Source organism: Drosophila sulfurigaster, chromosome 3 (genome assembly GCF_023558435.1).
Source record: "Drosophila sulfurigaster albostrigata strain 15112-1811.04 chromosome 3, ASM2355843v2, whole genome shotgun sequence".
Taxonomy (NCBI): domain Eukaryota; kingdom Metazoa; phylum Arthropoda; class Insecta; order Diptera; family Drosophilidae; genus Drosophila; species Drosophila sulfurigaster.
Window position 1 is genome coordinate 2,483,282 of NC_084883.1, and position 25,092 is coordinate 2,508,373.

The 25,092-nt window shown below is 40.6% G+C and overlaps 8 protein-coding genes across 8 annotated transcripts; 3 read left to right on the forward strand and 5 right to left on the reverse strand.

The window, feature by feature from the left end:
• Positions 1 to 1,168: 1,168 nt before the first annotated feature.
• LOC133845094 (uncharacterized) lies at positions 1,169 to 7,617 on the reverse strand. Its single transcript, XM_062279450.1, has 4 exons — positions 6,814 to 7,617; positions 4,386 to 5,175; positions 2,327 to 2,991; positions 1,169 to 2,143 (listed from the first exon to the last, which is right to left on the reverse strand). Exons 1-4 carry the CDS (start codon positions 7,580 to 7,582, stop codon positions 1,263 to 1,265), a joined length of 3,105 nt encoding a protein of 1,034 aa, XP_062135434.1. The 5' UTR covers positions 7,583 to 7,617; the 3' UTR covers positions 1,169 to 1,262.
• Positions 2,161 to 3,091, reverse strand: LOC133846116 (trypsin eta). The gene has a single exon (XM_062280874.1). It carries the CDS (start codon positions 3,054 to 3,056, stop codon positions 2,262 to 2,264), a length of 795 nt encoding a protein of 264 aa, XP_062136858.1. The 5' UTR covers positions 3,057 to 3,091; the 3' UTR covers positions 2,161 to 2,261.
• LOC133846117 (trypsin theta) lies at positions 4,140 to 5,190 on the reverse strand. The gene has a single exon (XM_062280875.1). The coding sequence runs from the start codon at positions 5,162 to 5,164 to the stop codon at positions 4,382 to 4,384; it is 783 nt and encodes a 260-aa protein (XP_062136859.1). The 5' UTR covers positions 5,165 to 5,190; the 3' UTR covers positions 4,140 to 4,381.
• A 104-nt stretch (positions 7,618 to 7,721) lies between the features above and the next one.
• Positions 7,722 to 8,561, reverse strand: LOC133846115 (trypsin epsilon). The gene has a single exon (XM_062280873.1). The coding sequence runs from the start codon at positions 8,540 to 8,542 to the stop codon at positions 7,772 to 7,774; it is 771 nt and encodes a 256-aa protein (XP_062136857.1). The 5' UTR covers positions 8,543 to 8,561; the 3' UTR covers positions 7,722 to 7,771.
• A 232-nt stretch (positions 8,562 to 8,793) lies between these two features.
• On the forward strand, positions 8,794 to 20,237 carry LOC133845108 (uncharacterized). Its single transcript, XM_062279471.1, is given in 7 exon segments — positions 8,794 to 9,590; positions 11,444 to 11,951; positions 14,280 to 15,056; positions 15,618 to 16,205; positions 17,247 to 18,029; positions 19,413 to 19,916; positions 19,918 to 20,237. Coding segments are annotated over 7 exon segments (4,212 nt in total). The 5' UTR covers positions 8,794 to 8,820; the 3' UTR covers positions 20,200 to 20,237.
• LOC133846118 (trypsin beta-like) lies at positions 11,139 to 11,961 on the reverse strand. The gene is given in 2 exon segments (XM_062280876.1): positions 11,139 to 11,452; positions 11,454 to 11,961. Coding segments are annotated over 2 exon segments (771 nt in total). The 5' UTR covers positions 11,943 to 11,961; the 3' UTR covers positions 11,139 to 11,170.
• Positions 15,513 to 16,341, forward strand: LOC133846119 (trypsin alpha-like). The gene has a single exon (XM_062280877.1). The coding sequence runs from the start codon at positions 15,546 to 15,548 to the stop codon at positions 16,314 to 16,316; it is 771 nt and encodes a 256-aa protein (XP_062136861.1). The 5' UTR covers positions 15,513 to 15,545; the 3' UTR covers positions 16,317 to 16,341.
• A 2,786-nt stretch (positions 20,238 to 23,023) lies between the features above and the next one.
• Positions 23,024 to 23,847, forward strand: LOC133844548 (trypsin alpha-like). Its single transcript, XM_062278604.1, has one exon. The coding sequence runs from the start codon at positions 23,039 to 23,041 to the stop codon at positions 23,807 to 23,809; it is 771 nt and encodes a 256-aa protein (XP_062134588.1). The 5' UTR covers positions 23,024 to 23,038; the 3' UTR covers positions 23,810 to 23,847.
• Positions 23,848 to 25,092: the final 1,245 nt, after the last annotated feature.

Below are 25,092 nucleotides of genomic sequence, written 5' to 3' on the forward strand. Positions count from 1 at the left end.
ATATATGGTTCTTGCTTTCGATATAATATTAAATATTCGTAGCCTATTGTCGACTTAAATTTAATGTTATAAAGATAAGTTTTTTGATGTAGCACACAGTACGAAATATTAATATACAAACACAGAGATAAATTATTTTAAAATTATCTGTACGTGCATTGTTTACTAAATTATAATGTATATATTAATTTACAAATGTAATTAAATACTTTGAATCTGCTATCATACCGCAGTTGAATAGATGCTTGTAATTTATATTTTATTTATTTATCCAATAATAAATATGGATATACAAATATTTCGATCGAGCAATCACCAATGAAATAATTTAAGTAAATAACAAAAAGACAATTAAGAAAGCTATAGTCGAGTGAACTCGACTGTGAGATACCCGCTACCCATTTTAAATAAAAGCAAAACAGCGCGGCTTTTTAAATACTACAAATATAATATATCAAATGATATATTTGGCATATATAGAACATATATAGAACATTCAAAATATACAATCTAGTTCAAAATATACAAGATTGTCTGCCAAAGCAACTAAGTCCCGTAGTAAGTAGGCGTACAAAAGTATTTCTTTAATAACTTCGAATATTTTTGTCTGATCGCAACCAAGATTTCAGGAATTACCACGGCTATAGATATTATGATCTATACTAATATTCGTGACACTAACTTTAAAATTACGCTTGTTATTCGAGATTTGATCTGCCTGCAAACATAACAACTGAAAAATATTAATTAATATTATTATTAAATTTATCTCTTATAGGCTCTAAGATCTAGGTGTTCATACAAATGGGCGGTCAGACGGACAAGGATATATCGTCTCGGCTGCTAACGCTGATCAAGAATGTATATATATTGTACAAGACTCCTCCTCTTTGTCACATACCATTGCTTAAAAACGTTCATTATGAAGTTCACAACTTATCAAACTTCATCAAGGTAAACACAAATAAAGAAATATTAGTGCATACTTTTAGGTCTCCAAATAGCGTGTTGTCAAATAATTGATTAAAATTTTACTTAGCTTGTATTGACCAGATTGTTAACTGTTGAGTTAATAATCTAAATTGGGTCCAAATGATGTCTTACACAATCACAATCCGTATCGATTTAGAATTCCCCGTAATCGCAGAACCAGATAAGAGCCATGTAGTAAATCTGAACGCAACTAATGGGCGCGAATTTGGCCATTTATTTGGATGACATGTGACAAATGGGAATTTTTTACTACATATGTATTACTTGATTTAAGAGCAAGTGACCTTGGAGTCGATCCATTCACGCAAATAAGAGACTCGAGCATACACTCCGGGATATTCGGGATGAGCACATCCATAGCCCCAGGAGACGACACCATGCAGCTTATTGTCCACAATCAAAGGACCACCAGAGTCACCCTGGCAGGCATCCTTGCCGCCCACACCTCGCACTCCAGCACACAACATGGAATCAGTGATAAGCCCGGAATAATCTTCGTTGCACACCTCGTTACTCACAATTGGCACATCGACAGCCAGCAGTTGATCGGAAGCTGTGCCACCTGAGCTAGTCGTGCCCCAGCCGGTGATGGTGCTTATTGATCCGGCCTCGACATCCTCACTGGCTAGCTCAATGGCCTTGATAGTAAAGTTATTGACGGGAAACGGTGAACTCAACACGAGCACCGCAATGTCATGGTCGTAGGTGTTCGGATTGTACTTCTCGTGCATGATGATCTCGGATACGGAGACAATGACTCCGTCGCTACCATTTCGACGACTGGTGCCGGCCACAACCTTGTACTGACTTGCAACGGAGGCAATGATGCAATGCGCCGCCGTAACAACATACTTGCCACCACAAATTACAGAGCCTCCACAGATGTGCGTGAATGCATTTTGTGGGGAGTTGATGGCCTTGCGACGCAACGAAATCTGATGCGGATGCACAGCCACATGGGTCGCATAGCCACCCACAATGCGTCCATTGGGCGAGCTGCGGTCCTGTTGCTGGGCAGGATGCGCCCAAGCAGAGACCAGCAAAAGCGCGGTGGCCAGGCAGATGAAGAGCGGCGCGTGCATTATGTTTAACAACGGCTGAAAGACTGAAATATGCCAAATAGCCCCTAATCGATGGATTGTAAATGAAACTTATCAAGCGGTCATCGACGATTAGAACACTCTCTTGGTCATAAATTTTACTGGATACATTTGGTTGGTCATACAACAGAGCGATAGGGCCGAATGGCCGCCATCAGCTGGGTTTATTTATGGGTTCGCCGCTAGCTGCTCGTCTATCCAGCTCTGGTAATGAGGAACGGCTGCATACACACCGGGATAATCGGGCCTGGCACAACCCTCGCCCCAGGAAACAATGCCCAGCAATTGATTGTCAACTACCAGCGGTCCGCCAGAGTCTCCTTGGCAGGCGTCTTTGCCACCTCCGGGCACGGCAGCGCAGAGCATGCCCTCGGAGATGGGTCGCCAAGTGTAGGGTGCCTGACATTCAGCGTTGTCCACCAGCGACACCTGAACCTGTTGCAGTTGCATGGAGGCAAGTCCGCCCTCTGTGGTTGTGCCCCAGCCAGAGACCGTGGCCACTGTGCCCGCAACCGGTCGCTCCTTGGCCACCTGAATGGTGGCTATCTTCTGATGTGTGCCCACCGGGAATGGCGGTGAGACAAAGATCAAGGCTATGTCGTTATCGGTTATCGATGCATTATATTGCTCATGGGGCAATAACTTTTCTGCACGTGCCACTACACCGCCATCCATGCCAGAGCGCACCTCAGTACCGGCAACAATCAGGAAATTCTCTGCCAAGCGATTGTAGACACAATGTGCCGCAGTTAGAATCGCACGATCGCTGATCAAGCAACCTCCACAGGTGTGTGCATAAGCGCTGCTGCTGCTAGTCCTTCTCCGTAAGGACACCTGGTAGGGCACGTAGTAGATTGAGGTAACTTCGCCTCCAATAATGCGAGATTCCACATCCTGGCTGGAGATGGAGCCGCAAATAGGCAGCAGTAGGACGATAACAATACCCAACAATTTGTTGTCCATTTCAATGTTTGGTCATTGACTAACTGGACTCGTATTTTTGTATACATCTGCATTCGCAGTTTTACCGTCAGCTGCTATCAGCGCAGCAATAAATGTCTCTATAAATGACAGATAAGGCATTTGATTGCTAAGAATACGAGTGAACGGGTTTTGTAAGCAACATGTATCGCATATTGGCAGTATCAGCAGTGATAAAGAATTGATCTAAACTTCTGAATCATATGCGTGAATAAACAAGGTCTCACACCTGATGAATGAGACATTAAGTGCATAGTATATTACATGTTATGTATATAAATATCATTTAATTTTAATTAACATTTGAGTCATATAACGGGATCTAATGTGATCTTCAAACATTACTTTATTGAAACAATTGTCTTTACTTCCTTAAATATTAATAAAAAAAATTATTAATGTTTAACCGTCATCAATTACATTTCACAGTTTAAAAAATATACCATTTTAAAAAGTAATCTTCTTTTATGTACAAATTAAGAATATATGAATGTGCCCACTGTGGTTACTAGAAGCTTTTCATTAATGATAACAGCAAACAAAGCTTTTGCAACAATGCTTCTGCGGGAAACAAACCATCAATCAACTCAATAACTTATTTTTAAACTTAATTTCCCCTAATAAGCTTATAAAAGCTTACCGCACAATTACTTATTATTATTTTATAATAATGCTAGAGACAGTTCGTGAATTGTTAATATAACAATCCATAGAAGGGTATTATAGCTTTGTGCCTGCAGGAAATGTATGGAACAGGCAGAAGGAGTTTTCTCCGACCCTATAAACTTTATATATTCTTCATCAGCGTCAACAATCAAGACGATATAGCCAAGTCTGTCGTTCCGTATGAAATACTGAATCTCAGGGATTACATATAAGAGATAGAGTTATACTTTTTTTCGACAGCAGTTTGTTTCAAATTTTTGCATGCTCACTTCCGCCTCACAAATCGAGAAAAATCGAATAACAAGCGTAATTTTGAAGCTAGACGACGATTTTTGGTAAATACAATAGCTAGGAAATTCTTTTGTATGGGGAAAAACGCCTGCTGCAATGAAGTCTCACTTGCTTTGGCTGACAATCTGGTATATTTTGCACTCGATGCTATATTTTGAATGAAGTACTCCAGTAATATACCAAATATAGCCTTTGGTATATTTTCAGTGATTTTGAGATATATTAATTTAGTATACTTTATAATTAATACCAATAATACCACAATGGGTAGCGCGTATCTCACAGTCCAGCATAGTCGACACTAGCTTTCTTGCTTGTCTTCTTGTGTATTCGTTTATTTGAAAAGATTTCTACAATTTTTCAGTGTACTCAATAATCCAATCCCGTAGGGTTGCAACATCGGCATAGACACCGGGCGTCAATGTTTGAGCACATCCGTATCCCCAGGAAACAATACCAACCAATTGATTGTTGGCAACCAATGGACCTCCTGAATCACCCTGGCAAGCATCCTTCTTCTTTTCATAGGCGCACACCATTGTGTCCAATACGATGTCCCCATATTTGTAAGTATCTGAAGCACATTCCTTCCACTGAACGATATAAACGACTACTGATTGGAGTACCTTGGGCAAGGTCATACACCAGAAGTAACACTTAGAGCCCCAACCAGTGACAACGGCAGCAGTTCCTGTTGGTGGCGTTACCTTGGCCAGCTCGATGTAACGTATATCCTCTGTCTCGGCAACACTCTCGGCAAGCCTGAGTAGTCCAACATCGTACTGCAGGGTCTGGCTGCTGTACTTATCATTGTAGATTAGGCTCTCGACGGCAACACGCAATCCGCCTTCATTGTAGGTCGTTGAGCCCAAACGCACCCAAATCTTGGATGCCTTCTGACCTTGTAAACAGTGAGCTGCAGTCACCACAGTATTGTGGTTAATCAAACTACCTCCACAGAAGTGGCTACCGCTTTTCTTTTGCAGGGAGACTTGGTAGGGATGAGCTCTAATTGTAGTGTCCTCGCCGCCAACAATACGTCCCTCACGCTCAAAAGGATTAGGTGCTACGCCAATAGTACCAGCCCAGGCACCAACTGCCAAGCAGACCAATATTGCTACCACTCGAAACATTATGTCAAACACTGAAAATTTAAAGCTAAAGTACTCATATTTATAGGTATTTCCATATAAATGGATTGTGAGTTCCACTTGACCATTTGATCTAGAGATGGAAGCATATGTTTTACATTGTTTTTAAAATTGTAAAAACTAGGACAACTTATCCAATTAAGATAAGTACATATATCTTTTAAGATAATGATAACAACTTAAAAGTCACAAATTTTCCGCATTTTTATATAACATGAATATTATACCTACCAACTCTTCACATGATCACGTTGCAAAATATCGTCCGCACTCGTGTCACGCACTCATCGTAAGTAATCTCTCAAGTAGAGTGTCCAGACAATAAATATTTTGACAGTATCAAAAAAAGTATAATAACTTAAGTTATGGCATTAGCATATATAGTATATGGTCTTAATTCTTGACTTCGACTATAATTTATTTGAAGAGCCCAACCCATTGCCTTATAACTCATTTCTGACTTGACTATCTTTCTCATACAACATTGTTATCTGCCAAAGGCACTATTTCAAATCGAAATTTGTATTTATTGTCTTTTGCTAAATCTCGGTACCTAAATATTTTATGGTCTATTGTTATAATGCCGCTATCTATTATAGCTCATTGAGTAAAACCTTTGAGTAATAGCTGGCTTTTACGCCAACGCCCATTCAGGCCGATTCGTAATAATATTCGTAATTTATTTATGATGGTGTCTGTCGAAGATACTACACATGGCATCAAGTACAAAAGACCAATTGAGGTTACGATTTTGAGTTCCGTGTTTATCTTTAAAATGTACTCAAGTGATCATTCTTAGTTAAATGCGCACATCGAACCTTTATCTCATATTTAATTGTGCAAAAATTTCATTAAAAATATCAATTATCAGTTCGATTCTTCCGAATAATTGAAAAACAACCATGCCAATCTGTATTTCAGTGTAAATTCGTAGAATAGTATAGTTGCTTAACTCTATAAGCGAGTGAACTTGGGGATCATCGGTTATATGATTTAAGTCAAAAATCGCAGGGCATAATGTGATTGGATAATGGGTTGGTCACTGAAGCACAAAAATAAAATATTTCTTCCACACGCTTAATCAGTTAACCTTAAAGGAAAGTTTAGATAAAGAATTCAAACCATTTGAACTGAATGAACTTTATGAATGTAACATAATATACAATGAAAACTATCTAGAAGTGTGAAATTTTCTTCGACTTAATAAATTCGAGTACTTGAGCAATGAACAATTAATCTTCGTCTGTCCGAGTCAGGAGCTAGCACATGCTCCCTATCAATAGTTGATTAGAATTTTAGTCAAACTGAATAGTCATTTAAAAACAAACATTTCTTATTTTGGGCGTGTGTCGCACTCGAAATTGATTAGATTAGCTCACAACGTAATGGTGGACATCATTTCATCATATCATATCAATAAGACTGAAGAGTTTTCGGTAACACGTTTGGAGAGTCCTCATAACAAATCACGTTGATATCTCTCGACCCTTTAAAATATGCCTGATGCTTCCCCTAGATTAGACAAAACTTAGACGTCATTGTCTCGGCATGTGACTCTGAACAAAAACAACAAATTATTTGCATGATAATCGTTTTATTTAAATATTATAATAATTTCATTATATCAAATTAGATTGAATTGGCCGCACTGATAACCCATGAACGGAGAACAGCAACATCGGCATAGACACCTGGATAATTTGAGTAGGCGCAGCCAATACCCCAGGAGACAACACCAACGAGATCGCCACCAGATACCAATGGACCACCGGAATCACCTTGGCATGCATCTTTACCACTGGCAGCAGCGCAGATCATGGTTGAGCGGATTGAGCTACCGTACTTGTAGGCAGAAGATCCACAAACGGATTGACTGACGATGTTTACGTTGACATACTGCAGCTGAGCTGGGATGGAGCTGGAGCCAGAGGACAGAGTTCCCCAGCCAGAGACGGCAGCAGCCGCACCGTTCACAGGAGCATAAGTCGCCAGACTTATTGCCTTAATGTTCGAACTGAAGGACAAGGAAGAACTCAACCGAATGATGGCGATGTCGTTGATCATGGTGTTGGAGTTGTATCCCTCGTGATTTCTGAAAGCGGCAACCTTGCTGACAACACCACCAGAGCTCCAGTAGCTGGAGCCGGCACGAACTTGAAGGGTGGAGGCGGATACGGATTGCAAGCAGTGAGCAGCAGTCACGATAATGTTGGCTGAAAAGATGGAACCACCGCAAGAGTGGCTGCCACTACGCTGGAGGGAGATTTGCCAGGGGAAACTTCCGATGGTGGTGGCAGTACCTCCAACGATGCGTCCATCCACCTGGGGCAGGAGACCCTCAGGGACAGCAGCGCCAAAGGCGCAGGCAACCACTGACAACAAGATCACGAACTTGAACATTGCGAACTAAGCCGGAAAGTGAATAGGTGTACATTGTAAATTGCGCGTTTTTATAGGAAACCAACCCAACGGTTATCAGTAGACAGTCTTTGGCGGGGATTACACACATTCTAGGAATGACAAATGAAAGACATTGAAGTTGTTTACATTGCAATTTAATGAAATTATTTCAAGGGCTGGTGACGGTGCTTAGATATCACGTGCGGTATCCTCGATCCATGAGTGGAAATGGGCAACGTCAGCGTAGACACCAGGGTATCTGGTGTCAGCGCAGCCATGGCCCCAGGACACAACACCAACAAGACGGTTGCCAGAGACCAATGGGCCGCCAGAATCACCCTGGCAAGCATCCTTATGTTCGGCGTAGGCGCAGATCATGGTATCCTTGATCTTGCTGCCGTAGCTGAAGTCCCGAGAAGCGCATTCCTCACGATCGACGATTCTCAAGTTGACAGCCAGCAAATGGTCAGGAATATCGCTGCTACCAGAAGCAGTAGTGCCCCAGCCAGAGACGACAGCCTCAGCGCCGTTGCGAGGATTAGAATCAGCGATGCTAATAGCCCGGATGGTAGAACGGAAGCTCAAGGAAGATTCAATGCGAATGATGGCAATGTCGTTGATCATGGTTCTGGAATTGTAACCCTCATGGTTTCTGAAGGCACGCACCGAGTGCACGCTGCCACCTGAACGCCAGTAAGTTGTTCCCACACGCACCTTCAGTTGCTCAGCGGAGATTGACTGCAGACAGTGGGCAGCGGTGATCACAATGTCGTGCGAGTAGATCGAACCCCCACAGAAGTGAGATCCACTGCGCTGCAATGACACTTGGTAGGGATGATCATCAATGCTCGTCTCGTAGCCGCCAACAATGCGTCCATCCAACTGAGGAATCAGACCCTCGGGTACGGTACCAGCCACGGCACAAGCGGCTACCGAAAGAAGAACCAAAAATTTCAACATGTTTTCTCTTTTTAGTCTGCATAATCCCATGCCCACGCTTTATATACCAAAAATCTGTTCATCCATAATACAATTTAGAGCTAGATAAGTGCGTCTGTCAATCATATTTCATGAATTGACAAACCTTGACCACTTCAAATATCGTAGGGGAATTTTTTCTCAGTTAAAATGAAATCAATTGCAAACTTGAGATAATTCATAAGTTCTTTAGATAATAGACACCTCCGATTCGTATATAAGCGCAATCAGAATATCAAAATCACATTACACTTAACAAAATGTTCAAGTTCGTGATCTTGTTGTCGGTTGTTGCCTGCGCCTTTGGAGCCGCTATCCCTGAGGGTCTCCTCCCCCAGTTGGATGGACGCATCGTTGGAGGTACTGCTACCACCATCGGAAGTTTCCCCTGGCAAATCTCCCTCCAGCGTAGTGGCAGCCACTCCTGCGGTGGTTCCATCTACTCTGCCAACATCATCGTGACTGCTGCTCACTGCCTGCAATCCGTCTCCGCCTCCACCCTTCAGGTTCGCGCCGGCTCTAGCTACTGGAGCTCCGGTGGTGTTACCAGCAAGGTTGCCGCTTTCAGGAACCACGAGGGTTACAACTCCAACACCATGGTCAACGATATTGCTGTCATCCGTCTGAGCTCTTCTCTGTCGTTCAGCTCCAACATTAAGTCCATTGGTCTGGCTTCCTCCAACCCAAGCAACGGTGCTTCTGCCTCCGTCTCTGGCTGGGGTACTCAGTCTTCCGGCGCTAGCTCTATTCCCACCCAATTGCAGTACATCAACACGAAAATCGTCAGCCGTTCTGTCTGCGCTTCTTCTTCCTACAGCTATGGTAGCCAAATCCGTGCAACCATGATCTGTGCTGCTGCCAGCGGCAAGGATTCCTGCCAGGGTGATTCCGGTGGCCCTTTGGTCTCCGGTGGTCAGCTTGTTGGTGTTGTCTCCTGGGGTATTGGTTGCGCTTACTCCAACTATCCTGGTGTGTATTCCTCTGTTGCTGACCTCCGCTCCTGGGTGGTCAGCGCTGCCGGCAACGTCTAATAACTTGTACGAATAAAAAAATGTTTTTCAAATTTATGTTTCGTATTGTTTCAATTTACTTATAAAATTCGTTTTAAATCTATCATATGTTCGGCGTGGACTCGTAAAGCATTTTCTTATTATTAAGATCTCGTATTACATCTATAGTCAATTGTTTAGTTTTTAAACAACACTTTAATGGTAAAATAAATTGAGTTTTAATAATATTTGTCTATTAGAGTAATATGTGTACGAGGGTTAATATGTATTAGATTGCATATAATGTAAGCCTGTAGGTTTTCAATTTAATTTTTTTTTTTTTAATATTTTAAATTTTCTGAAAAATGTCCCGCTACCCATAGGATCGAATGGTACTGTAACTTTGCGCCGGGGGGAAATTTATGTAATAGGCAGAATGAGGCCCTATAAAATATAATATATTTTTTTATAAGCGTCAACAGCCGAGACAATATTGCCATGTCCGTCTGTCCGTATGAACACCGATATCTCACAGACTATAAGAGATCAATTTATTACAGGACTTCTTATGTTTTCAGGCAGATGAAGTTTGTTTCAAATTTTTGTGACGCCCACAACCGCCCCACAAATCGATTAAAATCGAATAACAAGAGTGATTTTAAAGCTAGAGTTGCTAATTTTGGTACATACAATAATATCAATAGTCTTTGTCATTCCTGATTGGGTTGCGATCAGATAAAATATGTCGAAGATATTAAAAAAAAACTTTTGTATGGGAAAAACGCCTACTTATTTGGTTTAGCTGACAATCTGGCATATTTTGCACTCAATAGTATATTTTGAATCTATCAATATACCTAAAATATCTTTTAGTATCTTTTTATCTTTTAGCGGTATATTAAATTGGTACATTTCAAAATTTGCTTTTATTCAAAATGGGTAGCAGGTGTCTCATAGTCGTGTAGCTTTCTTACTTGTTTTAGGATGATTGCAAAAGTTAATGTGAGTTAAGTTAAGTTAAGTAAAAAAAAACAACCTCTACAAATGTATAGGTGGGTAAGCTGTCAATATTCTTCAGTATACATTTTCTCATTACATGAAAAGCTATATTTAAATATATTATTTTTTTTTTTTTTATTGAAAATAAAAACTTGTAAAGCTAAATAATTGATAAAGTATGTTCATAAAAAATATTGTATTATGAAAATACGCTATCTAATATGTAGTATATATGTATGTATGTATATAACTAGGAGCAGCAAGTTTTATAAATTTAATTTGTCTATTACAATTTTCTAGCAAAGTCCCTCTTCTTAATGTTTTTATAAACACAGAATCAAGTTTTTATGAAGATGTTTAACTACTATCATATGTGTCTTTGCCATTCTCACCATCAGCGCGAGCAGATGACTATAGACAACTTTGTAAGAAGGTACTTGGTGGGAAACATCGGCTTTTATAGCTGCTAGCTTATTTTGTTACTATCACAGCAAGGAGTCACAGCGTTACTTCGATCTACAGATCCATTTAACTTTATTATAACAAGAAAACTTTGTTCTCCAAAGAAATATGCATCAAAATTGATTTAAAAAAACAAGGTTGTTATTTATTTGCAAAGTTCTTAGATGTTGTTGGCGGTGTTGACAACCCAAGAGCGGAGGTCGGCAACAGAGGCGTAGACACCGGGATAGTTAGAGTAGGCGCAGCCAATACCCCAGGAGACAACACCGACGAGCTGACCACCGGAGACCAATGGGCCACCGGAATCACCCTGGCAGGCATCCTTGCCGCTGGCAGCAGCGCAGATCATGGTTGAGCGGATTTGGCTACCATAGCTGTAGGCAGAGGAAGCACACACAGACTGGCTAACGATGTTCACGTTGACGTACTGCAGCTGGGAGGGGGATGGAGCTGGAGCCGGAGGACTGAGTACCCCAGCCAGAGACGGAGGCAGAAGCACCGTTGCTTGGGTTGGAGGAAGCCAGACCAATGGACTTAATGTTGGAGCTGAACGACAGAGAAGAGCTCAGACGGATGACAGCAATATCGTTGACCATGGTGTTGGAGTTGTAACCCTCGTGGTTCCTGAAGGCAGCAACAGCGCTGGTGACACCACCGGAGCTCCAGTAGCTAGAGCCGGCGCGAACCTGAAGGGTGGAGGCGGAGACGGATTGCAGGCAATGAGCAGCAGTCACGATGATGTTGGCAGAGTAGATGGAACCACCGCAGGAGTGGCTGCCACTACGCTGGAGGGAGATTTGCCAGGGGAAACTTCCGATGGTGGTAGCAGTACCTCCAACGATGCGTCCATCCAACTGGGGGAGGAGACCCTCAGGGATAGAAGCGCCAAAGGCGCAGGCAACAACCGACAACAAGATCACGAACTTGAACATTTTGCAAATGTAATATTATTATGGTTCCCTGCAGGTGCTTTTATACTAAAACTAAGGTATTCACTATCTATTTAATTGCTGATTAGCTATGTATTTTATATCAAGAGAGAGATTAAAATTGTCAAGTTTCGAGCGTAAGCATGAAATAAGTTAGTATATATGTATATGTATATCAAAATTACAATAGGCAGATCATGATTATTAGACCTTTTTGGTCTAGGATAATTGTATGTAACAGGCGGAAGGAAGCATCTCTTACCCCATAAAGTATACATATATGGGTAATTCTGTGGCGGATGTCACGTACGACCATCTTTACAATGAAAAAAAAAAACATAAACTGAAACAGTTTTAAAAACAAGTAAGAAAGTTACAGTCGAGTGTGCTCGACTGTGAGATACCCGCTCCCCATTTTTAATAAGGACAAAATATTGCGTTATTATATTTAAAATATACCGCAAATATTAAAAAATACCGAAAATATACCAAATGGTATGTTTGGTATATCGATACAGGACACCATTCAAAATATACCATAGACGGCACAATATCAGATTGTCGGCCAAAGCAACTCAGACCCCTAGTAAGTAGGCGTTTTTGCCCATACAAAAGTATTTCTTTAATAACTTCCACAATTTTTATCTGATCGCAACCAAATTTTCAGGAATTATAACTACTATAGTAATTATAGCACATACTATTCGATTTTTTTGATTTGCGGGGGCGGAAGTGGGCGTTGCAAAAATTTGAAACAAACTTGATGCAAACATAACAAATGCTGTCGAAAAAAAATTATAGCTCTATCTCTTATAGTCTCTGAAATCCAGTGTTTCATACGGACAGACACACAGACGGACAGACGGACATGGCTATATCGTCTCGGCTGTTGACGCTGATCAAGAATATATATACTTTATAGGTTCGGAGATGCCTCGTTCTACCTGTTACATACATTTCCTGCCGGCACAAAGTTATAATACCCTTCTACCCAATGGGTAGCGGGTATAAAAATTAACCGTCCATCTGTCCGCATTAACATCTATGTATATCTCAGCGAGCTGCTTTTTTGACAGTAGTCGTTTGTGTTGTAGGCAGATTAGCCAGTTTTAAATTCTTACCATCCCCATTTCCCCCCGCAAATCAAAAAAAAAACAATAGCAAGTGTAAATTTATAGGTAGTGTAAATTGTTCATAAATACAATAATTACAAAAGTTGTTATGATTCCTAAACATTTGGTCGAATATATCTAAGATATTATTTAAGAAGAAATCATTTTATATGGCAATACACTACTTTTGCCGTCGTGTCTTCATTACTTTGATCGACAATCTGGTATACATTTTAAAATTTGTATGCGTTTACAGAATATTATTTCCCGCTACTGCTAGCTTTGTCAAACTACTGCTAGCTTTGTCAATAGGGTAGAAGGGTATTATAACTTTGTGCCGACCCTATAAAGTATATATTCTTGATCAGCGTCAACAGCCGAGACGATCTGTCCTGTCTGACTATACGAGATAGCGCTATAATTTTTTTTCGACAGCATTTGTTATGTTTGCACGCAGATCAAGTTTGTTTCAAATTTTAGACACGCCCCCTTCCGCCCCTGCAAATCAAAAAAATCTAATAAAAATCGTAATTTTAAAGCGAGAGTTACGAATTTTGGTATTGCGATCAGATAAAAATTGTCGAAGTTATTTAAGAAATGCTTTTGTATGGGCAAAAACGCATACTTAATAGGGGTCTTACTTGGTTTGGCTGACAATCTGGTATATTGAGCCGTCTATGGTATATTTTAAATGCGGTACTATATCGATATACCATATATACCATTTGGTATATTTGCAGTATATTCGGTATATTTATATTGCTTTTATTCAAAATGGGTAGCGGGTATCTCACAGTCGAGTACACTTTTTTATTTGAAACTAATGTTGCAAAGGTTTTCTTTTCTTGTAACATAATATTCCTGATTATTTTGCCAAAATTTCTTAACAGATGATCTACTTTTATCCTTATTTGAAATAATTCGAGTAATGGTATAGTCGAGGTAGCAGAACCATCAGAGTATATAAGAAATAAGACTTCCAAATTGCCACATATAAGAAACATTGAAAATTCTTATATATTTCAGCGGATGTAGTTCTCAAGTACTACCAACTCTTACCTTCACTATTTTGATTCGTATACAAACTAAAGTATTATTCAACAGTACCCGAGGCATATTTTGGATTAGAACTACTTGATAGAAAGCACATACCTGTATCAGTATATCAGATAGATAATGAGCACCTTAGTTTTAGTATAAAAGCACCTGCAGAGAACCATAATAATATTACATTTGCAAAATGTTCAAGTTCGTGATCTTGTTGTCGGTCGTTGCCTGCGCCCTTGGCGCTTCTATCCCTGAGGGTCTCCTCCCCCAGTTGGATGGACGCATCGTTGGAGGTACTGCCACCACCATCGGAAGCTTCCCCTGGCAAATCTCCCTCCAGCGTAGTGGCAGCCACTCCTGCGGTGGTTCCATCTACTCTGCCAACATCATCGTGACTGCTGCTCACTGCCTGCAATCCGTCTCCGCCTCCACCCTTCAGGTTCGCGCCGGCTCTAGCTACTGGAGCTCCGGTGGTGTTACCAGCAAGGTTGCCGCTTTCAGGAACCACGAGGGTTACAACTCCAACACCATGGTCAACGATATTGCTGTCATCCGTCTGAGCTCTTCTCTGTCGTTCAGCTCCAACATTAAGTCCATTGGTCTGGCTTCCTCCAACCCAAGCAACGGTGCTTCTGCCTCCGTCTCTGGCTGGGGTACTCAGTCCTCCGGCTCCAGCTCCATCCCCTCCCAGCTGCAGTACGTCAATGTGAACATCGTCAGCCAGTCTGTGTGTGCTTCCTCTGCCTACAGCTATGGTAGCCAAATCCGCTCAACCATGATCTGCGCTGCTGCCAGCGGCAAGGATGCCTGCCAGGGTGATTCCGGTGGTCCATTGGTCTCCGGTGGTCAGCTCGTCGGTGTTGTCTCCTGGGGTATTGGCTGCGCCTACTCTAACTATCCCGGTGTCTACGCCTCTGTTGCCGATCTCCGCTCCTGGGTGGTCAGCGCTGCCGGCAACGTCTAAAAACTTGAACTAAAAATAAATACGTTGCAAATATAAGTTCCAATTGTTTTATATTCCTATTCCTGACTGACAGACACATTTACTGACAAAACGATCGACTCCCATCCCAAACGGTAGATGCTAGGTGATTTTAAGTTTTAAACAAAATACATTTTAGCTACCTTATTCCCGATTATCCAATTTTTAAGGGAATATGAAATAAGCAAGACCCTTCTACCCCATAGGTAGCGGGCATATAATAGTTAAACAACATTTGCAAACAAAAAAAACGTTTATTGTTCAATTTTGTATAAGTGCACTGACGCACAGTAAAACAAATAATCTGATCAATTTTATACTCTGCGTATTGTTTTTGTTTGATTTACTATCAATTCTGATATAACAGATTTTAAAGAATTGATTGAAAAGTGGAAGCGATATGGCCTAGGCACAACAAGTATATAAACCCAATGATTTTCTATTTTCAACAGATCGTTTTACGATATGTTGAAACTCGTGATCGCTTTGTCTATGGTTGTCTACGTTTTCGGCAACTCTATTCCTGATGGGCTTCAGGAACTATCTGTAGGCCGAATCATTGGAGGCACGGCCACCACCATTAGCAACTTTCCCTGGCAAGTATCCTTACAGCGTAGCGGCAGTCATTCATGTGGTGGCTCCGTTTACTCCGTTAACATTATTGTGACTAGTGCCCGGTGTCTGCAATTCGTGCCCGCTGCCATCGTCCAGGTTCGTGCCGGATCAACTTACTGGAATTCTGGGGGTATCCTGCTACAGGTTTCCGCTTTCCGAAACCATGAGGGCTACGATGCAAACACCATGGCTAACGATATTGCTGTCGTCCGTCTGAGCTCATCCCTGCCCTTTAGCTCCACCATTAAAGCAATTGATTTGGCCAATTATGCACCCGCTAACGGAGATACCGCGTCAGTTTCTGGGTGGGGAACAGAGTCTTATGGATCCAGCTCTATTCCTTCTCAGCTACAGTACGCTAACGTAAATATCATCAGCCAATCCATATGCGCTTCCTCTAGCTACGATTATGGTAGCCAAATCAAGAACACCATGATCTGCGCTGCTGCCAGCGGCAAGGATGCCTGTCAGGGTGATTCCGGTGGCCCATTGGTCTCTGGCGGTGTGCTAGTTGGTGTAGTGTCCTGGAATTATGGCTGTGCCGCCTCAAACTACCCAGGTGTCTACTCTAATGTAGCTATCCTTCGATCATGGGTGATTAATGCAGCCAGTAATATCTAACAAGTTGTTTCAATAAAAATTTTTTTGCAAATAGTCAATTGATTATTTTAATAATTTTAAAATTATTATCATACATTCTTTAGAGTTCCCCTGCAGTAAGAAAGCAGCCCTACTTAATCCACGAACCCTCGAGAAACTGTCGTATCTTTTTTTTAAGCTTATCTTCAGATTTTACCCGTTGCTATTTAGGTAATCTTATATAAACTCCACAAATTATTGTTGTATATCTTGATTTCAATTGATTATATTGTCAGTTTTATTATACCTAGCGCTGCTCCATTCCTGCAACTGCAATACTTTCATAACACTAAGAATGTTCTAGAAAAAAAAATTTTTTTTTTAAATTATGTAATAGCGAAAAATTAAAATTCGTCTACGCTTTTTTTGTTTTCGCGCTTACGCTTTGCTCCTAAATTATTTCGGCGATCTCTTACACTCTACCCAGAGACGTAGAAAAGTAGATAGTTTTAACTTGACCAATAGTCAGCTACAAATCTGCAACATAAGTTAAGCATCGCGAATATTATATCTTATAATAATGCATGTAAATACTTATGGCCTTGACAATATTCAAAATAGCAGTAAGGACAAATTCGAACAATTTTTTATTTACAATATGTACAATACCTATCTATCTATGGTTTGCGAGTGTAAACAATCGCAATTTACTATCAAATTATACTTCAGACATTTCTGAATGGTTCTTATATATTTCAGCGGATGTGATTTTTTCAAGTACCGTCAAGTTGTGCGTTTCTATTTTGATTCGTATATGTTTGTATGCATATACCTTTGTATTTTTAGACTACGCCCGATGCTTGATATATTTAATTAGACCCTCTTGATATAAAATACATAACTAATCAATAATCAAAAAGATAATGAACACCTAAGTTTTAGTATAAAAGCACCAGCAGGTAACTATAACAATATTACATTTTGAAAATGTTCAAGTTCGTGATCTTGTTGTCGGTTGTCGCCTGCGCCTTTGGAGCCGCTATCCCTGAGGGTCTCCTCCCCCAGTTGGATGGACGCATCGTTGGAGGTACTGCCACCACCATCGGAAGCTTCCCCTGGCAAATCTCCCTCCAGCGTAGTGGCAGCCACTCATGCGGTGGTTCCATCTACTCTGCCAACATCATCGTGACTGCTGCTCACTGCCTGCAATCCGTCTCCGCCTCCACCCTTCAGGTTCGCGCCGGCTCTAGCTACTGGAGCTCCGGTGGTGTTACCAGCAAGGTTGCCGCTTTCAGGAACCACGAGGGTTACAACTCCAACACCATGGTCAACGATATTGCTGTCATCCGTCTGAGCTCTTCTCTGTCGTTCAGCTCCAACATTAAGTCCATTGGTCTGGCTTCCTCCAACCCAAGCAACGGTGCCTCTGCCTCCGTTTCTGGCTGGGGTACTCAGTCCTCCGGCTCCAGCTCCATCCCCTCCCAGCTGCAGTACGTCAACGTGAACATCGTTAGCCAGTCTGTGTGTGCTTCCTCTGCCTACAGCTATGGTAGCCAAATCCGCTCAACCATGATCTGCGCTGCTGCCAGCGGCAAGGATGCCTGCCAGGGTGATTCCGGTGGCCCATTGGTCTCCGGTGGTCAGCTCGTCGGTGTTGTCTCCTGGGGTATTGGCTGCGCCTACTCTAACTATCCCGGTGTCTACGCCTCTGTTGCCGATCTCCGCTCCTGGGTAGTCAGCGCTGCCGGCAACGTCTAAAAACTTGAACTAAAAATAAATGCTTTGCAATTTTAACTTTCAATTGTTTTTTTGTATCCATTCTAAATCATATTTAGTTATCTACTAGCTACTTCTACAGATTTCTCAAAGTCACTTTTTATTTCTCATTTTTAAAGAAATATTCCCAAACAGGTAAAATGGTAAATATTATTTATCTCAAATTAGTATTGCTGAAAAGAAAAGGTTCTAGCTTAGATATCCAGAACAAATTAATATTTTTAACTTTAGTTAGTTTTGCATTTAAAAATGTTTCTTAAATACACTTCGCTCGCAGCTACAAATAAAATTCTACGCTTTTTGCCGCTTACGCCCTTTCATTTTGGTGCTGAGCGATTTTGACGATCAATTACGAGAGGGTCACTCTAGTACCCATTTAAGAAATAGTGTAGTTCACAGTTCTAGCATGATCAATAGTTATATTAAAAACAAGAGTATTTAGTCACTAAATAAATTTAATTAACATCACGTAAGTGTACAAATTTAAAAGTGGACTGGTCACTCAATTTTGTCTTTATGCTTTAATCAGAAAGGTCAACCCAGGAAACGAGATTCTTTAAAATTTAATATGGTTTATATTTGTCAGCATATTATTCATAAGATGAGTTTTCACCATTCAACTTGGTCCTGAAAGGGTAAAGAAAATTCTGAAATATGTTATAAGTGGTTACCTTGAGCATTTATAGGGGAAAATCGGAACATATTAGAAATAATATAATGTTCAAAGAAACAAGCTAAAGCATTTATAAGAATAACTTTTAGAATTAAAAAAGATAGGAAATCTATAATAATTTGCATTGTGTGATGTTCTACCTTTAATTATTAAAATATTTGTTCACTATTATTATCTGATCGTAAATAAATTGGTAGATATAATTTTTAAATTATTTCTAAAAAGCGAGGTAGAAGAGCATATAGTAAAATTTAACATTAAACTTATTTACATAAAGGAACTCGATTTGTCTTAGAGCTTCAGAAGTAAATGGACGGTCACTTACGTAAGTATATACAGTCTTGATACTTGTCTGTTGGCACAAATTTATAATACGCTTCTATACAAATATGTGGGTATGTATCAATATATAGAGTATAAACAGTTGTTATTTAGTATCAATCATATTTACCAAATTTCTGAATGGTTCTTATATATTTCAACGGATGTGTTTTGTCAAGTACCGTCTGCGTATGAATTCCTTTTTATTATTCTTATGTACATCTGCTTATGTATTTCTAGAATACGCCCGATGCGTGATATATTTAATTAGACCCTCTTGATATAAAATACATAACTAATCAGTACCTATAGAAAGATAGTGAACACCAGAATTTTAGTATAAAAGCACCTGCAGGGAACCATAATAATATTACATTTGCAAAATGTTTAAGTTTGTGATCTTGTTGTCGGTTGTTGCCTGCGCCTTTGGAGCTTCTATCCCTGAGGGTCTCCTCCCCCAGTTGGATGGACGCATCGTTGGAGGTACTGCTACCACCATCGGAAGTTTCCCCTGGCAAATCTCCCTCCAGCGTAGTGGCAGCCACTCCTGCGGTGGTTCCATCTACTCTGCCAACATCATCGTGACTGCTGCTCATTGCCTGCAATCCGTCTCTGCCTCCACCCTTCAGGTTCGTGCCGGCTCTAGCTACTGGAGCTCCGGTGGTGTTACCAGCAAGGTTGCCGCTTTCAGGAACCACGAGGGTTACAACTCCAACACCATGGTCAACGATATTGCTGTCATCCGTCTGAGCTCTTCTCTGTCGTTCAGCTCCAACATTAAGTCCATTGGTCTGGCTTCCTCCAACCCAAGCAACGGTGCTTCTGCCTCCGTCTCTGGCTGGGGTACTCAGTCCTCCGGCTCCAGCTCCATCCCCCTCCCAGCTGCAGTACGTCAACGTGAACATCGTCAGCCAGTCCGTGTGCGCTTCTTCTTCCTACAGCTATGGTAGCCAAATCCGCTCAACCATGATCTGCGCTGCTGCCAGCGGCAAGGATGCCTGCCAGGGTGATTCCGGTGGCCCATTGGTCTCCGGTGGTCAGCTCGTCGGTGTTGTCTCCTGGGGTATTGGCTGCGCCTACTCTAACTATCCCGGTGTCTACGCCTCCGTTGCTGATCTCCGCTCCTGGGTTGTCAGCGCCGCCAGCAATGTTTAAGAACTTGTTCAAATAAAAGAATACAATGATATAACGAATTAACTTGTTAAATTAATGAATGGCATGGCGTTCATTGGGGGGGTTGCATAGGACAAACCTCGCTTCTTATGGATAACCGTAGTATGGTTCCACAATTTTTAGACTTTTAGTACAACATCTTCGCGATTGGTTTGTACTATTTAAAGGAAAAGCTGGAATGATCAACATAATGCAAACAATATTCCGATTTTTTTTAAAGACGTAAAATAAACGAACACATGAATTTTTTCCTGTTGAATCATTTAAACAATAGTTTGAATTTTAGTTCTGTTACAAAAGTTCCATTTCTGTTAAAACATTAATATGTAGATGTGTATTTTTAATATTCACTTTCCAAGTTAAATTATTTGTGTTTAATTTCGGAACAATATTGAGACAACTAAGAAAGTTATAGCAAAGTGTCTTCAAGTGTGAGATACCCGTCACCTATTTTCAATAAATGGTAAACATTGCGGAATTGTTGATGAAATATACCAAACTAATATACTAAAATCTATATATTAAAAATCACGCTTGTTATTCGAGATTTCGATTTGCGGCGGAGGAAGTGGGCGTGGCAAACATTTGAAACAAACTTGATCTGCGTGCAAACATAACAAATGGTATCGAAATTACAGCTCTATCTCTTATAGTGTCTGAGATCTTGGTGTTCATACGGACAGACGGACATGGCTAGGTCGCCTCGGCTCTTGACGCTGATCAAGAATATATAGAATATACTTTATAGGGTCGGAGATGCCTCCTTCTACCTGTTATATACATTTCCTGCCGGCATTAAGTAATAATACCCTTCTATCCTATGGGTAGCGGGTATACCAAGTAATGAGCTAAAGTCGAGTGTGCTCGACTGTGAAATACCCGCTACTCATTTTGGATAAAAGCAAGACAGCGCGGCATTATTAAAATTTACCGAAATAATACCGCAAAACTACTAAAAGTATACCAAATGCTACATTGGCGCTGAGACCTACAAAGTTTTAGTGATGTAGAGATCGTTGAATTGTTTCGACCAGCGTTTTATGAATCCAAGTACACCTATGACCCTATTTACAAGCAACAGAATATGTTTACCAAATTGTAGTTTTTATACCCGCAACCCATAGGGTAGAAGGGTATTATAATTTTGTACCGGCAGGAAATGTATCTATATAACAGGTAGAAGGAGGCATCTCCGACCCTATAAAGAATATATATTTTTGATCAGCATCAATAGCCGAGACGATCTAGCCATGTCCGTCTGTCCGTTTGGGTGTCTGTCCGTCTATCCGTATGAACACCTAGATCTCAGAGACTATGAGGGATAGAGCAATAAATTTTTTCGACAGCATTTGTTATGTTTGCACGCAGATCAAGATTGTTTCAAATTTTTGCCACGTTCTCTTCCTCCCCCTCGAATTGACATCCAACAAGCGTTATTTAAAAGCTAGAGTCACGAATTTTGGTAAATGCAATGATGACTATAGTCTTCGTGATTTCTGAAAATTTGTTTGCAATCAGATAAAAATTGTCAAAGTTATTAAAGAAATACTTTTGTATGGGCAAAAACGCTTACATACTAGGGGTCTTAGTTGCTATAGCTGACAATCTGGTATATTTTGGACCCTATGGTATATATAAAACCATATCAATATACCAAAAATATTATTTAGTATATTTTTGGGGGTTTTATTTTTAAAAAATATTGGAATATTTTGCTTTCATTCAAAATGGGTAGCGGGTATCACATAGTCGAGCACACTCGACTGTAGCTTTCTTACTTGTTAATATTCACTTTTCAAGTTAAATTATCTGTGTTTAATTTAGAAAAAATATTGAAACAAGTAAGAAAGTTACACCGAAGTGTCCTCAAATGTGAGATACCCGTCAACTATTTTCTATAAATGCTAAACATTGCGGTGTTGTTGTTCAAATATAAAGCCTTTATATTATTTTTCGAATTATTTCTATATTCTAAGAATACTGTTGAATATACCAAATGTTCGAGATTGTCAAGCAAAACAATCAAACTGCAATTAGTACTTGGCACATATAATTATTTGTTGAATAACTTCAGGAATAATAAAACTGTATTTATTATTGTGTATCCTAAAAACTGTTTTAGCTTTCAAAATACACCAGCTATTCGCGTTTGGATTTGCGTGGGCGAAAGTGGACTTGGGTAATATCAAAGCCTGTGCGCATTAAGTGGTCAATATTGGCACTTATAGATTAGCAGACCTCTCTGAGATGTGGGTATTTATTTAGACAATTAGATAACTAACATTAACATACAATGTCGAAGAAGCTTTTTTTGCTGGCTCTCTTAATTGTGGTAGCCTACTACTACGGCTATAAGCAATTTTAAAGTAATATTTAAGTTAACAATTTTATCGAAAAATAACATATTTAACGCCAAATTCAAATTCACTATTTATATAGTCTGCCGCTTTCAAGATTAGAACAGTAAACCATGTGAAGATTGCAAAGACCGTGTCTAAGGGTTTTTCATAATAAACTATTGTGAGTGAAAACTTCAGCCTCCCAGCTCTTACCACTTGGTCTATGAGTCAATAGTTCCAGATAAATAATTGTATATATTGTTAATAGATAATTGTATTTTTCCTTTTTTTTTTTTTTTTTTTTGTGGGTTTTCCCAGTAATGCGTTGAGTGACGAGGTTACTTCGCAATCTTCGAAGTCACTTCGAACGATAAAATGGATTGAAAGCTTTTGATTACAGACACTTATGGAGATAATAAGACACCTAGAACTACTATAAAAGTCTCACGTTCTAGCACTGGGAACTCATTGTACTTAGCAATATGTTCAAGTTCGTCATCTTGTTGTCGGTTGTTGCCTGCGCCTTTGGTGCTGCCATTCCTGAGGGACTCCTCCCCCAGTTGGATGGACGCATCGTTGGAGGTACCGCCACCACCATCGCCAGCTTCCCCTGGCAAATCTCCCTCCAGCGTAGTGGCAGCCACTCCTGCGGTGGTTCCATCTACTCTGCCAACATCATCGTGACTGCTGCTCACTGCCTGCAATCCGTCTCCGCCTCCACCCTTCAGGTTCGTGCCGGCTCTACCTACTGGAGCTCCGGTGGTGTCACCAGCGCTGTTGCTGCCTTCAGGAACCACGAAGGTTACAACTCCAACACCATGGTCAACGATATTGCTGTCATCCGTCTGAGCTCTTCCCTGTCCTTCAGCTCCAACATTAAGGCTATCGGTCTGGCTTCCTCCAACCCAAGCAACGGTGCTTCTGCCTCCGTCTCTGGCTGGGGTACTCAGTCTTACGGATCCAGCTCCATCCCCTCCCAGCTTCAGTATGTTAACACCAACATCGTCAGCCAGTCCGTGTGCGCTTCGTCTGCCTACAGCTATGGTAGCTCAATCCGCTCAACCATGATCTGCGCTGCTGCCAGCGGCAAGGATGCCTGCCAGGGTGATTCCGGTGGCCCATTGGTCTCCGGTGGTGTTCTCGTCGGTGTTGTTTCCTGGGGTATTGGCTGCGCCTACTCCAACTATCCCGGTGTCTACGCCTCTGTTGCTGATCTCCGCTCCTGGGTTGTCAGCGCCGCCAGCAATGTTTAAGAACTTGTTCAAATAAAAGAATACAATGATATAACGAATTAACTTGTTAAATTAATGAATGGCATTAGGGGTTGCATAGCACAAACCTCGCTTCTTATGGATAACCGTAGTATGGTTCCATAATTTTTAGTCTTTTACAACATCTTCGCGATTTGTTTGCAATATTTAAAAGAAAAGTTGGAAAGATCAACATAATGCAGAATGGCAAATATTCGTCTCATATATTCTTTGACAATATTCAGATTTTGCGTAAATAAAGACGTAAAATAAACGAACACATTATGAATTTTTCCTCTTGAATCATTTAAACAATATTTATACCCGCTACCCATAGGGTAGCGTCAACAGCCGAGACGATATAGCCATGTCCGTCTGTCCGTCTGTGTGTCTGTCCGTCTGTCCGTATGAAACACTGGATCTCAGAGACTATAAGAGATAGAGCTATAATTTTTTTTTTCGACAGCATTTGTAATGCTTGCACGCAGATCAAGTTTGTTTCAAAATTTTGCCACGCCCACTTCCGCCCCCGCAAATCAAAAAAAATCGAATAACAAAGCTAGAGTTGCGAATTTTGGTATAGATAATAATTACTATAGTAGTTATGATTCCTGAAAATTTTGGTGCGATCAGATAAAATTGTCGAAGTTATTAAAGAAATACTTTTGTATGGGCAAACACGTCTACTTACTAAGGCTCTTAGTTGCTTTAGCCGACAGTCTGGTATATTGTGCTGTCTATGGTATATTTTGAATGCGGTACTATATCGATATACCAAACATACCATATGGTATATTTTTAGTATTTTTTGCAGTATATTCGGTATATTTTGAGAAAGGTAACGCAAAATATATTTCTTTTATTCAAAATGGGTTGCGGGTATTTCACAGTCGAGTACACTCGACTGTAGCTTTCTCGCTTGTTTTAATTTTATTTCTGTTGCAAAAGTTCCGTTTTTGTTAAATCATTGAAATGGAGGTGTGCATTTTTATACCCGATACCCATAGGGTAGAAGGGTATTATAATTTTGTCCCGGCAGGAAATGTATGTAACAGGTAGAAGGAGTCATCTCCGACCCTATAAAGTATATATATTCTTGATCAGCATCAACAGCCGAGACGATCTAGCCATGTCCATCTGTCCGTTTGTGTGTCTGTCCGTCTGTGCGTATGAACACCTAGATCTCAGAGACTATGAGGGATAGAGCTATAATTTTTCGACAGCATCAGTTATGTTTGCACGCAGATCAAGATTGTTTCAAATTTTTGCCACGTCCTCTTCCTCCC